The 17,010-nt window shown below is 38.4% G+C and overlaps 1 protein-coding gene across 9 annotated transcripts in view; it reads left to right on the top strand.

Annotated features, from left to right (window-relative positions):
- Window positions 1-17,010, top strand: part of PTPRZ1 (protein tyrosine phosphatase receptor type Z1) — a 131,155-nt gene that overhangs the window by 69,894 nt on the left and 44,251 nt on the right. For 7 of the 9 annotated variants that reach the window (XM_064422276.1, XM_064422274.1, XM_064422275.1 and 4 more), the window contains exons 3-9: window positions 2,566-2,745; window positions 4,584-4,735; window positions 6,119-6,214; window positions 6,475-6,541; window positions 9,936-10,093; window positions 10,641-10,791; window positions 16,643-16,827. In XM_064422276.1, the coding sequence (XP_064278346.1) occupies window positions 2,566-2,745; window positions 4,584-4,735; window positions 6,119-6,214; window positions 6,475-6,541; window positions 9,936-10,093; window positions 10,641-10,791; window positions 16,643-16,827 (989 nt within the window). Of the gene's footprint in view, window positions 1-2,565; window positions 2,746-4,583; window positions 4,736-6,118; window positions 6,215-6,474; window positions 6,542-9,935; window positions 10,094-10,640; window positions 10,792-12,813; window positions 12,930-14,566; window positions 14,729-16,642; window positions 16,828-17,010 lie in introns of those variants that run through there. The other 2 variants (XM_064422279.1, XM_064422278.1) reach the window with 2 other exon arrangements.

Genomic DNA, 17,010 nt, shown 5'->3' with positions numbered 1-17,010 from the left:
TCCACAGTTTATTATCAATTCTACAGCTACACAATGTCTTCTGGGATGAGCAAAGATTGCTCATCCCAGAAGAAATTTTATCATGAGATGCATGTTAGGACTTTATTACACACTGAGCCACAAGTAATGACTACCAAGTTGTAGAACTTAAGTTCTACATACAAAACCACGAAATACAAAACTATGGAAGTTGGAAGGAGATTATAGTTTCTCTGGTTTTAATTACTTGTTTTCACTGAACATAATTTAAAGACAAGATGAAAAATGCAATAATGTCTTTCATCAAAAGAAGCATGGAAAAAATTTTCCAAAAGCACTATAGTGGGGAAAAGAAAAGAGTAGTGTTTTTAGTCAGTTCTAATGTCAGTGATGGGAAAAGCAGAATAACAGAAATGCATTTTGGGAAAAAAATATGATGTTCTGAAGGAGAGACTGCAGGTGAGCTATGGGATTGGGTATGTCAGTTTTAAGAGAATAGAGATTTCTACTGCCTTGAGGCAACTGCAGGAGTCTAGGGAAGTGTTTGGCTTTGGCAAAAGGAGCAAAAGAAATAGAGCATGGAGTAGGGAGTGCAGCTTAACTCCAAGGGATGGCCGTGGGCAGCTGTCTCAACCCAAACTGGCAGAAACCTGTGAGAGGGAGCTTTAAAGAGTTTCCTGCAGCTTGGAAAATCACTGACCTCTCTGAAATCAGACCTGGAAACAGGAGCCTGTTTGCAATGATACACAGGGAAAGCTGAGAGTTATTCATGTCCTTTCTGACCCCATTTGGAGGCTTTTCTGTTTAAAAGTTAACTAATCTAATTTTATTTTTTTTTAAATTTCTTTCTTGATGTTAAAAACCTTCAATATTTGTTAGAAAATTCTCTGTTGAAGACTTGAGCAGATTAATATCCAAATATTGGTTGACTTGAAATGAGAATTTCCTGAGGGACACTTATGAAATAAATATTAGCCACTCTTTTCTTGTGAAAGTGCATTACAAATCACGATATTGCATTATTTTTCCAGGTGATAAATTAAAACTGACAGCTAAAGGACAAGTCTGACTTGAGGAGGAGCTGAAAGCTTAACCAGTGTGCTATTTCCAAAGGGACCAGTGCTTGCTTGGTACAGGGTTCAAGTGCCCACCTGTAGGATGCTGACATTCATAAGCCTGTGGCTTGATCTCCCTTTGGGTTGTTGCACTGTTGTGCCTGTCAGTTCCTTCTGTTGCTATTTGAAGGCAGTAAATGTGTTTGCATACCATCTGCAGTAATTCTGATGCAGTAAGATGATACTGGTAACTGGCTTGACTTGTACTTGTTCAATAATTTAGTTCAGGCTTCTTTCTAGCTGGCTGTCCAGGTGAGCATCTTGTATTACTGCCTGTTGTCATGGTTACAGGACTGTCTGCATATCTTCTTCCCCCTATGAGTTTTCTGAGTGCAGTAGGAGAGCTGTCCCTGCCTGGAGTACAAGATAGAAAATTGTCACTGACAGACTTGGATGTGGCACACTGGCCTGTAAATGAGCATTGGTTTATTTCAACATAACTAGTAGAATTCAAATATATGCACTGCATACACTAATATTAGTTCTTAACTGCTAGTAAGTGGGAAGTTAACTGAAGTCATTCCATTTTATTGAATATGTATCATTAACTCTTGGTTTTAATTAGCATTTTGAAGTATTGCCAGAAATCCTTGTCAAGAAAAATATCTATATGTTTTCAAACACATTAGCATACACAAAATGTTGTTCCATTTATATTAGTATGTTATATAAACAAAAGATTGTCAGAGCCGATGCTACTGCATCATGCCGATTTGTGGAGTACTTGTCCATTTCCTGAAAATAATCAAGTCTTTGGTGAAGCACACACTGTCTGTGTCCCTGATTTGTGTCTGGACTGGCCCCAGTGAAATGCTACACCAGCCTGTGCCCTGGAGAAGGCGCTTGCTGCAGCACAGGAGCTCCTCTCTGCCGGGCAGCTGCAGAGGGAGGCAGATGGCTGCAGTGGAGTGCACAGCTGGGCCATACAGCCAGCCTCTCAGATACAGCATCACTCATGGCTTTTCCTTTTCCAGAGTAAAAACAGTTTACCTTTCCCCCTCTGTGTAAGAAATTCTCAAAACATCTTACTGCTTCTTTATATTTAAAAACCTTGCTGGATATGACTTCATTGGGCAAAAGGAACATTAACATTGGTTTGATTAAAAGTTATTTGGGTAGGATAGTTCTCCAGCAGTTCCCACCTTTTTTTGCATGTTGATTCCGTTCATCTGAAAGCTTTTTTTTTTTGTTTCATGTACATTGTTCATGAGGGTTTTGTTGTTGTTTTATGCTTTCCTTGAAGATTCATAAGAATGTATGTGTTGATGTCTAGAGTGCTCAGAGTATGACTTAACTGCTGAAGGTAGGAATCAGTGGTAGGTGTGCTAAATATTGCTACAGACAAAGTCTAAAAGAGGGGCCAGTACTCTGATCTCAGATTGCAAACTGTGTTTTAACATTACCACAATAAAAAATGTATGGATGCCAGTTTGCATTTAAATGTATTTACCCCACATGTTTTGAATTCTAGGAACTTTGAACCAAAAGAACTGGGGCAAGAAATATTCTGCCTGTAATGGTGCCAAACAATCGCCTATTAATATAGATGAAGACCTTACCCAAGTTAATGTGAATCTGAAGAAACTTAAATTCCATGGATGGGAAAAGGAAACTTTGGAAGATACTTTCATTCGCAACACTGGCAAAACAGGTAAAAAAAAATGAGATCTCACATTTGGAGTTAAGAGGTCTGAAAAGTGATATAGGACAAACAACCAACCAAGAACTGTTACTGAATCATTTTCATTTCACTTAGCAGATGCATTCTGAGTTTATCTATTAAATAAATAAACAAAACAACAGTGATGACAGTAGCTAAATAAAACAGAAATCACACAAACAAATTTTTATGTGCATGGACAGATAAAGCCGAAGCAATCACATCATGACTATCATCCCATCATGGGCATGTCATTAAATCTAAACAGTAAGCTGGCATTTGCTGTGAAATTATGGTAATTATTACTGTATATCTAGAATCTGTAATGGGTAGGCAAAAATGATTTTTTAAAAGTACAAATAAATTACCTACTCATCTGAAAGCACTTCATAGATGAACTGAAGTTACAAACAATTCAGGCTGGGATTTATCTCACCTACACATAGACACATATAATATAGAAACTTCCATCTGAATTACTCACATAGATGCCTCCTAACAGTCAAAGAAGAGAAATGTGTGCTTTTGTGTTCTGATTTGTTTTACCAATCATAGAAATACATTTTAGAACAAAGTGATTTATACCTACAAGTGCCTATTTTTCCCAGCCGTGAAGAAAGCTTATGGTGTCATCTAAATTGTCAGACAAATCTTTTTACAATCACTTATAAATCCAGGAACATAGTAACTAAAAGCCGCTTGTTAGAAGTACTGTTCCTTGCTCCTTAGGCATATGTGTGGAGGAAGGTATCTCTTAACAATTGTGTTTGACCTTCTACCAGTTCCCAGTGGGACCCCTAGATCAGCCTTTTTGGTTCAGTTTAGTTTAGTTTGATTTAGTTCAGTTCAGTTCAGTTTAGCATCATTGTTCCTAATTTCTGTTCTTTCTGTCCTGTACTTCCCACATACCACTACACAAACCATTTACTTCCATCCTACCCTACTAGCTGAGATAAATATTGCTTTGTATTTTCAAAATGCCCCTGAAAAAAATGTTCTTTAAAGTCCTTAAAGTGCACTGAGGTCTTTCTCATCTTCAGCAATCTGGATATTTTCAAGGAACTGCTAAGCTTTTTTAAATGGTCTTCAAAGTTTTGAGGAAAGGAATGTAGGGAAAATGAACACCATTAGTGCTGTTTTATCAAGAGGTCAAGCAGTTCGCAGTTGCTGGAGATGAGAAAAACAAAATGTGGGGCTTCAGCCTATCCCATCCTGCTCATTCTCTCCAGAAGACAAATTCTCTGTCCCAACTACAGTTTGTGTACAGCTATGTCCAGCTGAAGACCTGTCATTGCTTTTTCCCCATAGGAGACAGCTCCACAGCTAAGGAGTCTTACATCAGGACAGCTGGCTAAAATATTCTTTTGTCATGTTGCCTCATGATTTGTATATAGAATTGTGGTAAAGATGGGGGACAGGTGTGTATTTTCCTTTTCGTTAGAAACACAGACCCTATCAGGAAGGTATGTACTTCAGGAATTTATTTTCTTAAACAGCCAGCTGGTGGCTAGACCAACCAGCTTTCTGAGCTTTTTAGTGTAGTTCTGTGTCTAGTTTCAGATAACAGGAAACAAAGTGCACTTCATTAAATTAGTATTTTATGAACTACAGCATGAAATGAAACATATTCTCCATGCTAATAGTAAATTACCACACTTGTTACTTAGTTTAAGTAACCAATTTCCTGTCCAAATGCTTTTGAAATACAGAAAAATAAGCATATCATATTTAACTTCTAGCACCTAAAAGTGAAATATGAAAGTTATAGATACCTTGCCTGGATTTTATATTCACACTCCTTTTTTTTTTCCCTTTCTCAATTTTTTCAGTGGAAATTAACCTGACAAGTGATTATTATGTGAGTGGAGGTGGGTTAGACACCATCTTCAAAGCAAGCAAGATCACTTTCCACTGGGGAAAATGCAACGCATCATCAGACGGATCAGAACATAGTCTAGAAGGACAAAAATACCCTCTTGAGGTAAAGTATAGAATTGATTTTGATGATTTCAACAATTTGACATTCTGCAACATTACTACTCTACAGAATTCCTTTTTTATCTCTTTAATCTGTTTGCAAATATAAGCATTCACTTAAATCCAAACTAAGAATAAATTATGCATTTTAGAAGGGCAGTGTAACGTGTTAGTGGCAGGTTAAGAATGTCTAAACTGCATTTTTCCCATCTTCTAAGATCATATTAGATGTCAGTTCTGTTAACCTGAAAAAACTGTCACTAAATGTTAAGCTCCTACAAATTTGGCCCATCATATTCCACAAGTTCATTGTTCAAAGTGGAAATGGACTTTTCAAAGTCAGGGCTATGCTGAGAGCCCATGGGAGCTGCTGGGCCTTACAGATACAAAGCATGGGCTGGAAAGAGCTGGCAGTGATGTGCCAAGGGCCATGTGAGCAGGTCCTGGCTGCAGCCACATTCCTAGGCAGCCAAGCCAGGGTTCCCTGGCTGGTTTGGCAGAACGGGTTGCAGCAGCACAGGAGTGCGGTGGAGGAGAGGAGCAGCTCTTCCTGGGATGCAAAAAGGCCAAACTCTCTTCCCTCAACATGGCATTGTGTCATCTTGCAGTTCAAAAGAGGCAGCTGTGGAAGGCAACTGTGCTGTTCCTCATTCCAAGCATTTTGAACTTCTATGTGAAAGCAAAGCAATAGTGCCAGGGCTATACATGGGGAAGAGTGGTCAGCGAGGAGCAGTCCCAGGACAGTGTCATTTCTTTTACCACACTAGCCACTTAATAATTCCCAATCACACTCAGCTGTCCTGACAAGGCATGACAGAGAAAGCTAGTAGGAGCAGTGACTCCCCCATACGTGTTGGTCACCCAGCACTGGAGGAGATTTCCCAGCTGCATCTGGAGAAAGAGAGAAAGGGGTGCAACAAAACCAATTCTCATGAGAGCAGTCAGATGTGGGTTCAAAGTGCCTGGTAATCTTATATGACTAATGCTTTTCTACACTTACTGCAAGGTAGATGCAGTAGGGACATCTTGATATATTATTCATATTTTATCACTGATGTACAGATTGATTTCACCAAGTACTCTAGGTCAGGTGTCCAGGTATCTCAGCTTACTGTATTATCCATGGAAAGCACTGTGCTCCTTGAAAGAGTAATTCCTACATCCATAATAGCTGTCCAGGAGAGGTTGTTTTTACATAGCTAACTGCTGAGGAATTCCATTCTGCATCCTCAGATAGCACAAACAAGAGAGGTAAAAAATCCTGCATTCTTTTAATTTTTTTTGTTTGGGAGGTTTTTTTTTTCCTCAGAATGGGAATATAAATAATTGTATTGTTGAATGTTTACAATTTTTTATATATAACATTTGAATATATTTTTAATCGCAGATGCAGATCTACTGCTATGATGCAGATCGGTTTACAGATTTTGAAGAGGCAGTTAAAGGAAATGGAAAGTTAAGAGCTTTATCAATTTTGTTTGAGGTAAACAAAATATATCTTTGTGTCATTTAATAAGCCTTGAAACACAGCATATGTTCAAACTGAATTTAACTGGTTCCAATGTGTGATTACTGAGTTAAAAAGTTTCATCTCTTTTTCTAATTTATTCTTGCAGAAAAGCAAATAGGAAAAATAAGTTTGTTTGGGTTTAAATAATCTATAATTTTGGTGGTAAACTGTAGCTTTCAATCTTTTTTTTTGTGAAGCCTGTACTGTTAAAATATGCAATTTCTTTTTAACAGATTGGACTAGATGATAATCCGGATTATAATCCAATCATTAATGGAGTAGATAGTGTTAGTCGTTTTGGTAAGTTTCCTCCATTTTTTATTGATTACTGATTAACTAAATTCTACTTCAGTGTGATTATGAAACCTTTAAGACATTGATGAACATGGTTCTGTATTGCTCAGTCATGTCTATTTTGTTAGAAATTACAGAAGTCATCTGGACAGATAAGAAATGGACAATCACCAACCACATGAAATGTAATATTAGCAAGTGTCATATTCTGCTCCTGGGAAAGAGTAATCCTGGTTATATACACAAACCAGGGAGGGAGAGTCTGCAGAGCACCCCTTTGGAGAAAGGTTTGGGGTTTGGTTCAATGGCAAGTTGAATCTGAGTCAGCAGTGCCCTGGCAGCCAGGAGGGCCAACCCTGTCCTGGGGGCATCAGGCACAGCATGGCCAGCAGGGCAAGGGAGGGGACTGTCCTGCTCTGCTCTGAGCTGGGACAGCCTCACCTCCAGTGCTGGGGCAGTGCTGGGTGCCACAGTGTAAGAAGGACATCAGCCTATTTGGCTGCATCTAGAGAAGGGCAGCCAAGATTGTGAAAGGTCTTGAAGACAAAGAGTGTCTGAGGTCACTTTATTCAGCTTGGAGAAGGGTGCCTCATCACAGTCAACAACTTCTTTAAGTGGAACGACAGAGAAGCATTTGCTGACCAGTGGTAAGACATGAGGAAACGGGATGAAGCTGTGTCAGAAGTTCAGACTGGGCAGTAGAAAAGACCTTTCACTGGGATAGTGATCAGTGACAGCCTGGGAACAAGCTCCCCAGACTGCCAGTAAGTGGTCATGGCACCAAGCATCTGGATGATTCTCTTAGTCATGTTGTTTAGCTTTAGGTAGTCCTGTCAGGAGCAAGGAGTTGAACTTGATGATCCTCACATATATCTTCCAACTTGAGATATTTTATGTTTCTCTGATTAATTTACCCCAAGAATATTTGTAACAACAGACATGAAAGTGAATAAATATAACTATCATGAGAAATTTGTAACTGCTTAAATGCTAAATCCAGATATATCCGATTTATTATGTAAGTCTTCTTAATCATGCATGTCAGGATTTTTGTATTTGGTTGGAAGCCAGGTAAGACGCTTGTAAGTATCCAGGAAGGGTCTTACAAGAGTGAGACCATTAGTGCTCAGTAGACTCAGAGGAGTGAAATTTTTCTTTCAGTAGCTCCTGTGTAAATCCAAAATAGTCCAAATGTATTGTATTGGTAGTGGTTGCTAATCAAGACATGACTTCAGTGTGCACAAAGAGATCTGGGCTATGTTTCTAACTCAGTTTCATGGTGTCTTTGTAGATGAATAAATATGAATGAGCACTGTCTTGAACAGGGATATAGTCTTACATCACGTCCATGACTTTAAGGAAACCTTGTCTGTTTTCCTTTATGTAATGGTGCTTGAAGGTAAAAAGCTGTTTTAAAAGGCTTCAAAAGTGTAACATTGAAATCAAGACTTCTTTTTTCCCCCTGGAGAACAAACACTATTCAACAAATTTAAAAGGGAACACCTTTCGTAAGTTAGAAAGACATAGGGGGTGGAAATATAAAGTAGTTAAGATTCATTACTTTTGTGTGTCATCTTCTGTGAAACAAAAAGGAGAACTAGTAATTCATCAAGACAGATACCGTCCTACGGCCTTGGAAGGAGCTGTAAAACTATCAGAACAAGATTCAAGATACAGCCACTACATGGCACTTCAACAATGCTTAGAATACAATCTTCCTGAATGAAATGCAGATGAGCTCAGGAAATTCAGGTCATAACCAAATCAAGTTGTTTCTTCTGAAGAAAAGCACACAATCTCTCCTTGTCAGTCATATCTCTATTGTGCTTATTTGAATCACAGCTGCTGAGCTCTCAGGTTTTGCAGAGGAGCTGTCCTGTTCCTTCTAGACAAACTTTCTGGTTTTCATCATTCTTTATAGGTGTTTGATTTTGAGAATCTAGCCTGTGAGTCTCATTAGAGTGTTCTAAAATCCAAATTTGCAAAATATATGGCAGGATTCTTATTATGAATGAGAAGTTTCATGTCCCTAGTTTCATGTCCCTAACCATCTATATAAAATGGACTTCATTTTTGCTGAGGGACAAATGTGTTAACTAGACACATACCAGATAGCAATCATAGCTTCTGTCTGAAGGCTGATTAGCATTTTGACAGGAGAAATGGAAGGATGTGCTTTGCTCTACACTGCTAAATGTTCCCTCTTCATGATACATGAATGAGAGAGAGGGGATGAGTCAGCTCTTAAACCTTTACTCAACGGAGAAGTCACTGCAGAGAAGAAAGGCATCAATCCCTCAAAGACAGATCAGAAATCTGTACAGGGCTGAAGAAGTAACATACCTGTAAAAGAATGAGTTAATGCACAGTCTGAAAGTTCATTAGATATTCAAAAGTACTTATCAATTTGGGAGGAAATTGAAATTAGTAACTTTAGATTGAAGTAAGTTGTATAAGGATCTACACTATTACAAGGTGTGAAAAGCAGCATTATTTTGGTTGCACCAGACAGTAAAGCAGACAATTGTCACAGACTGAAAAGTCTGCCTTGCTGAAGTTATTACCATTTATGCCAATTGCTGTTGCTGGACCCTACTGCCCTACCAGCAGACACAGCTTTCTGTGGATGGACTTCCAGCAATCCCTCATGCTCACTCCCAGCTGACAAGATACCCAGTAAACTGCTGACCTGAAAGATGTGATATTATTTTTATCATATTATCACATTATTATTTTATTATTTTACAGAATGTGTTCTCCTGGAGGAGGTCTTTGCATCATTTGCTGATTTGTGTAAAACTGTTGCAGTTTTTCACTATATTATCACCATTTTAAAAAGAATCCTGATCCACAGAAATTCTGCTTCTGCAATCATGAGTAATATTAACCCTCAGGCCTTGCATGGCGACTGTTCCCCAGGCAGTGATTTTCTGCAAAAAACTCAACAACTTGATTAAATTGCGGGAGTTTGAAGCCATGTCATAAGACCAAGAACAAAGATTTAATAATTTTTTTTCTTTGAAATTCAAGAGTGAGACAAATGTTTGGCACCTTGCATGTAAGCTTACAGTGAGAAAATTCTTGTGAACCAATATACTAAAATTAGTCTATTTGTTGCTGGAGAAACTTACTCCAATATACTAAAATTAGTCTATTTGTTGTTGGAGAAACTTACTACACCTTCCAAAGTAAACAAAGTTGGGTTTGAGCTATTCTTTTGAAATAAAATAGAAGATTTCATGATTTACTTGTATGCTAGTCTCTCTGGAGATTAAATTTTGAAAAGCCTCTAAATTAGCATGTTCCTATAATGGTGGTTCTTTTGGACAGTGTGATTTGTATTTATTAATTACTTCTGTAGTATTTTAACTATCTGACGTTTTCTTTTTCGTTTTCTCAGGAAAACAGGCCGCCTTAGAACCATTTATTTTGCTGAATCTCTTACCAAATGCAACAGACAAATATTACACTTACAATGGGTCTCTATCATCTCCTCCATGCTCTGAAACAGTTGAATGGATTGTGTTTAAAGATACCATAAGTATTTCTGAAAATCAGGTAATTTGTTTAATGTAGTAAAACTGAACAATTATACACAATACCAAAGAGAAATTGCCATGTGTATAGTAGAAGCTTATGGCATTCATTGCCAGCCCAACAACATAGCTTTTCTTTTTTCTAGTTAGAAGTTTTTAATCAGCTGTTAAATTAGAAAGCATATATATTAATTGTGTTATCTTTTACTTTTTTTATAGTTTAGTACTAGAATCTGAGCAATTTCTTGTCTTAAAATAGGGTAAGAATATATGTTCAGGCTGTCCAGACTTCAAGCTCAGATAAAAGGGAGTACAAAACACTTTTGGATATTCCCCCAGCCACATGGTTATGCTGAGCAGAGCATAGCTCCAACAGCTGAGTGGTTGAAAAATACTTGTGGAGTAAAACATCAGATATACTGATAGAACAGAAGAAAAGATAAGTGCCATGCAGGATAACTCCATTGTGAGATTTTTTCCAACATATTTTCCCCAGAGTTTTTTGCCTATCAGCAGAATCTGGTCAATTTTTATGCCATCTAACTTATTTTTTTCCTCTTGTCTTCTAGTTAGCTGTATTCTGTGAAGTGCTTACAATGCAGCAGTCTGGCTATGTTATGCTGATGGACTACCTGCAAAACAACTTCAGAGAACAGCAATATAAGTTCTTTGGGCAAGTGTTTTCCTCTTACACTGGACAAGAAGAAATTCATGAAGCAGGTACTTAACTGAATAGTCATTCCTCTCTTCACAAGTTAAAAGACAATTTTCAGTAAAAAATTCATCCAAGTATGCAGTTACTCATTTTAAATTGTGTAGAAAGTAGCACACTGTGTTATTAGTCATAAATCTATCACTTCAGTGAAAAAAAAAGCAATCATAAAACATGTCAGATTAAATGGAGTGGAAAATTAAATGCTTGTCTTGACCAAGCATTCAGTGAAAATCACGTCAGTTCAAGTTTCCTTACTGTGCCCTTTTAATGTATTTCAGACTTCAACAAAGCTGCCTTTTCAAAGACTACAAGAGTATTTTGTTTTACAACCCTATTTGGTTCTTTATCATGTAGTGTGGATGCTTTTTCAACAGAGACTGGAGGGTTGTCACCAAATTAATTTCATGTAGTTTGCTTAGAAAGTGATGGATGGAGAAAATTCCAGAAGACAGAATCTGTTCTCGGTCTTACCTAAAACTTCAGGCAGGTTTGAGAAGGTTATGTGACCAAAAAAATACATTATGTAGTGGGAAAGAAGATGTGGCACTAAATATGGAGGTTAATGATTCCTGTACTAAGCACAAAATAATATATAGAAAACTTCTAAACTGGAAGCACTATGTTATGACTTGGATAAAAATACATGTAGATTCTTTAACTCAGTTTCACTGCACTGTGTTCAATTAGACATCAACAGATGACTTAAGCACAGGCTAAAGGTGTTCTCCAGATTAGAAGTGTGATTTCATACTTTTGCATATTTATATGGTCACACATGTATATAGATGCACACAAATGCAACTATGGGGTTTGTTTAATGTAGAACATTAGAGAAGCGTTTATATTTTCACCTCCATTTTAAGACAAAATTTAAAAACCCTAGGAACCATTAAACTTAAATGTTCAGATGTAAGAGCTGTAACACAAATGCCAAAGTCTCTAAGAGTCAATAGGCTTATTCATGTTTAATATTGCATAGTAGTCAACAGAAAAAAAACTAATCTTTTTAATCCCTTTAGAGGATGTATGAGAAATGCCAAGACTGATTATTGCTCAGGTAGATAACTGAAAAATTATTTTGTGTTGTGAAACCTAGAGTCCCAATTATCTCCTGTTGCGTTCAGTGTAGATTCTCATTAGGCAGTAGGATTAAATGCTTGATTTGCTGCTGTAATTAATACATGACATTTCATAAGTAGAACTAAGTTTTCTTAGAAAAGCTAGAAACATCTTTCTCTTCCATTATAAAGTAATTTCAGGAATTTTCAAAATATTTTCAGGAATTGTCTAACAGTGACATCCCCAACATTTTTGGTGTACAAGCACAGTCCTACTAAGGGCATGGGAGATGCTTCATTCCCCAAACCTGCCTAGTGATATACATAATTTCCCTATGCAATATGTATGTAGCAATTTAAGAAGATTAAAATAGATAATCCTTACAGCCATGCTTGAGGATTCATCTAAAAAAAAAGTGTTTTGAAATTGTAATGCTTAATCTCCACCAACCTCAGCTGGCATGCAAATCCATTTATAATAAAAATCATTGTTTATTCCTGTAAACCTGAGAACCATTGTGGTGGCTGCTGGGCACATTGGGTCACTTTCCATCCATTCCACCCTTCTGGTAAGGCCTTGGAAATAAGGGCTGAAACCTAACTCTTATCTTCCTGGATTTAGTAAGGTATAAAAAACAATGGGTCCTTAAAATTCAAGACTGACAGTATATATTGATAAAAGGTCAACCTGTTTTCCCATGAGAAATACAACCCTGTAAAGTTCAGTGGCTGTGTCAGTTAAATTCTCTTGTGAGACATGGGGTCAGGACTCATGCCTTTGCCCTTTCACGTTCCTCAGTCCATGTGACTTCAGTGTGAATTCTCAAATTCCCAGATGTGTGTGGGACACTTCCACTGGCACAGTGTGTGGGGTGCAGGTGCCCAGGCATTGGCAGCGGTGGGTACAGGGGGGGCCTCTGTGAGGAGAGCCCGGGGCTGCCCCGAGTCAGACCCAGAGAGTTCCAGCTGGCTCCAACCCACCCATCTCAGGGCACGGGAGCCATGGTGGCAGCACCTCTGGGAAAACAAAGCTGCACAGCAGTGAGGAGTGAGGGAGACATGAGAAACTGCTCTGTCACACCCAGGTGAGAGAAGGAAGAAGGGGAAGAGGTGCTCCAGTAGCAGAGCAGAGATTCCCTAATGCAGCCTCCGCCGGGATATGCCTGGTGGGCTGGATAGTGCAGTCCTGTTCAGCACAGCCTGTCTGAGCTCCCAAGCAGCTCCTCACTCGCAGGCAACCTTAGCAAGATCAGTTCTCAGTGATTTCAACTCTTTAGCGATTATCAGCTCTTTGAATTCATCTCTTTTTAGCTTGCTGAGTGTCAGACAGACGTGGGGAGAGAGAGGAGAAGCGCAGTGTGAGGTTCCGTAGGGAAGTCTTTATTGGGGTCTTCTATGAAGGTTCTCAGGGACAGCTCTTCTGCCAAACTGGGCAGAAGTAGGGGTTTGTACAGGGTTTTTGGAAATTGTCCAACAGTAAGAGTCAAAGGAAAGTGACCTATAGTCTTGCAGAGAGATAAGCAAGGGTCTGAAAGGCCAAGAGAGGGGCGTCTAAGGCCCAGTCATCATGACTTGGCATTTCTTATCTTGGGCTGCTGACCACCAAGGAGGCATTACAGGTCCTGGGCCTGCTACAATTCCCCTGCAGCCCACAGTGAAGATTATGGTGAGGCAGCCTGTCCTGTGGCAGACTGTGGAGACTCCATGCGGGAGCAGGCTGCTGGCTGTGGTTTGTGGAGAGGAGCCCATGCAGGAACAGATGATCTGTCGAGTCTCTGACTCTAGAGAGAACCACAGTGTAGCAATATGTTCCAAAAAAACTGTCCAGAGGCTGGAAAAATTCATGAAAGACTCTATCCTGGAGCAGAGGAACAGCATGAGGAGGGAGCAACAGAGGCAAAGTTTTATAAGCTGACCACAATTCCCATTCCATATTCCCCTGTGCTACCGAGAGTGGGGAGGTGGAAGAATCAGGAGTGACGTTGAGCCTGGGAAGAAGCAAAGGGTGGGGAGGTTTCGTAGTTTTGGTTTTGTTTCTCACTATCCTACTCTATTTTTATTGGTGATAAATTACCCCAAGTCTAATCTGTTTTGCCTGTGATGGTGGTTGGAGAGCAATCTGTCTTTACCTTGACCCATCAGCTTTTTCATCTTATTTATTCCCCTGCCCTGCTGAGGAGGGGGAGTGGGCATGTGTTTGGGTGGGGACCTGGTGGCCAGCCAAGGTCAGCCCAGCAGATATCTGCTGTGCTGCTCCACCTCCATTACAGAGAGAGTGTAGACCTGGCATATAGAAAAAATTGCTTTTTTCCACACACTGCAGGGATCTACAAAGCCCCTGAATATCTGAATGTAAATTAAGTGATTTCATGGCTTCAACAATTGAAAAGTTGAATTGAAAATATAATCTCAAACATAGATTTAACTAAAGTAGAAGAACGCAACAAAGGTGGGAGAGAAAAAAGCCAAATTTGGGCAGGTTATAAAGGTCTTCTGGTCAAAAACATAGCCCAGATAATTTCTGGCAATGATTTAGCTGATGTACCCCCACTGGTTCCCCATGATGCAATTAAGTTTAGATGAAAATTTCCTAAGTTACATGGGTAGCATTTTATTCCACAGAAGAATAAGCTAGATAGATGCATTACTACAACATGGTGTGATATGCAAAACCAGAATCCAAGTATTCACCTGGAGAAAGCAGAGACTTGGCTTCAAGTTTAGCCAGGGTTTGAGTAGGCCTCTGACTTCCTGTGAATTTTTTTGCAAATTTTTCTGTGCATTTGTGTCTTCAGACTAGTAACAGATTCAAGAACTCCCTTTCTTGCAGTCTCTTTGCTCAGATTTTCTAAAAGTCGGTATCACAGCAGAAGTACTTAATTAGGTAAGTTTTCATGTGGTCTCCTTTCTAGTCTCTGGAGAAGGAAAATGGGAAAAAGCAGAGTAAAGTACTTCTGTGTTACTGACTGGTAGGAAAGAAAAGGTATAAGCAGGATGATTTATGAAGTAATAGCAGAAAAAGGGCAAGAGAAAATATTTTGGGAAGAAATTGAGGGGAAATACGTACATGAATGTCATGTAGTAATATTGTCAGTCATTGCTGAGATGAACATCAAAAGGAGGAGAACAAACATGAAAACTTTTTTTCTTGGGAAAAAAATAGAAGAACTATCTGGAAAAGGAAAAAAGACAACAAAGAAATAACACTGGAAGCACCATCCTTGTACCTTTAAAAGTATTATAATACTGCTCTATGAGTCTGAATACAGGCAGAGATTTCAGAACCAAATTCACTCATAAGAAAAAAGATGAAGGGAGGAAAAAAGACTGTAGAGAAGAATTTGGAATACAGAGAAGCTTGTTGTTTATATTATAAAAAAGTGTTTTGACAAGAATTTTAAACACCTTTGAGAAGAAATAGCTGAGGAGTCTTTAGATTCATTGAAAAATAATGAAATCTGTTTAAATCATCTGTGTTCATGCTCAGAATTGAAAAGGGCTAGTCTAATGGTTTCTCCTTGCCATCTGGTGGAAATGAAGAGGAATGACACATTTTAGGAATGGAATGGAATGGAATGGAATGGAATGGAATGGAATGGAATGGAATGGAATGGAATGGAATGGAATGGAATGGAATGGAATGGAATGGAATGGAATGGAATGGACACAACATGAGATTTTTTTAAAATTTGCTCTTTCTCTGCATCAGTTAAAATAATTAAGTGTAATTAATACAATAATGTATCAGTTATATAGCACAGTAGATTCAAAATGCAGAAAGGGAATTCACCTAAATTACACAGACTAACGCTGCCTCTGCTATTAGCTTACACAGACAAACATAGAAGTTTGGAAAGCCGTGCTGCTTGTTTTCCATTGGTTCACTCAGACGGAAACTCCTCAGAACTTCCCACCTTCCCTGGGGAGCGGGAGAAATCATTTTGACAAATATTTTGACGGAGTTTGAGTGTCCCCTTGTGTTCAAGTGGCGAAATGCAAAGCTGAATGACTTCTCTTTCAAAATGCAACTTTGTCCCCCAAAGCCTTGGGGTATCTTGTGTTCATTTAGAAAATTCCAAGGGATCTGCACCTTTTTTCTTAGTAAGCTAAATAGGGGTTTTTTGGTTTCTTTTCTAGATGTACATATGTTGCTCCAAGCACATTATGAGATGTAAAAAATGTTTCCTCATTTATTCCAATTCAAGCTAAAAATATAATAACAAGACTTGAAATCTAATAACATGAAATTACTACTACTAATGCAATACTTAGCTTCTTCTTATTTGCCTTTTCTCTCTTCTTTAAGTACTATAAAAAGATTCAAACAGCCTTGAGGGGAAATTCAAGTGATAGGTTTACCTTTGACCATTAAAAACAACCTACTGTAGATTAGTTTATTATAGCTAGGGCAAGAGTATGCAGCTCTTCTAATGCTAGTTTCATAGAGCCATAAAAGTAGAATTGTTGAGATTTTTTTGATTCCCAGGACAGATATAAGAATCCTTATGTTTTATCATTTATATTTTATTTCTTAGGAACTGGATACTAATATTTGACAAAATATGTTGTAAGAGGCAGGGAGAGGAAACTCAGTCTTCAACATTACTTGCTTTTGGAAGTCTAGTGTTTAAATACTGGTTCTGTTTGCAATGGCATGGCATTTCAAATGTTTTAGTAGAAAGCTAAAACTGAGGCACACAAAAAGACTTTCATTGATTTTCTCAGGAGGTCTCTCAAGATTTTAGTTACTTGTACCGTTTGATAAATACTATATTCTTTCCTCTTTTCTTTCTTCCAGTCTGCAGCTCAGAACCTGAAAATGTTCAGTCTGATCCAAAGAATTATACCAGTCTTCTTGTTACCTGGGAAAGACCTCGTGTTGTATATGACACCTCAATAGAGAGATTTGCTGTCTTTTATCAACAGCTGGATGGAGAAGACCAGACTAAGCACGAGTTTCTGACAGATGGGTATCAGGACTTGGTAACTGTAAACTCTTCAAGTTTCATAAAAAGGGATGATGGTGGAACAACTCACTGTTAATTATTGTGATGGATTAAACTGTAGCTGGGAGCTGATTGAAGAGAAATTATCTCGTTTTTTGGCTATAAAGCCACAAAGACCATTTAAAACAAAAGAAAAAGCTTCTCTTGTCTAGGACATGGA

This window comes from Passer domesticus, chromosome 5 (assembly GCF_036417665.1).
Source record: "Passer domesticus isolate bPasDom1 chromosome 5, bPasDom1.hap1, whole genome shotgun sequence".
NCBI lineage: Eukaryota > Metazoa > Chordata > Aves > Passeriformes > Passeridae > Passer > Passer domesticus.
The sequence above is the reverse complement of the archived record's forward strand: the minus strand, read 5'-3'. Positions and strand labels throughout refer to the sequence as shown.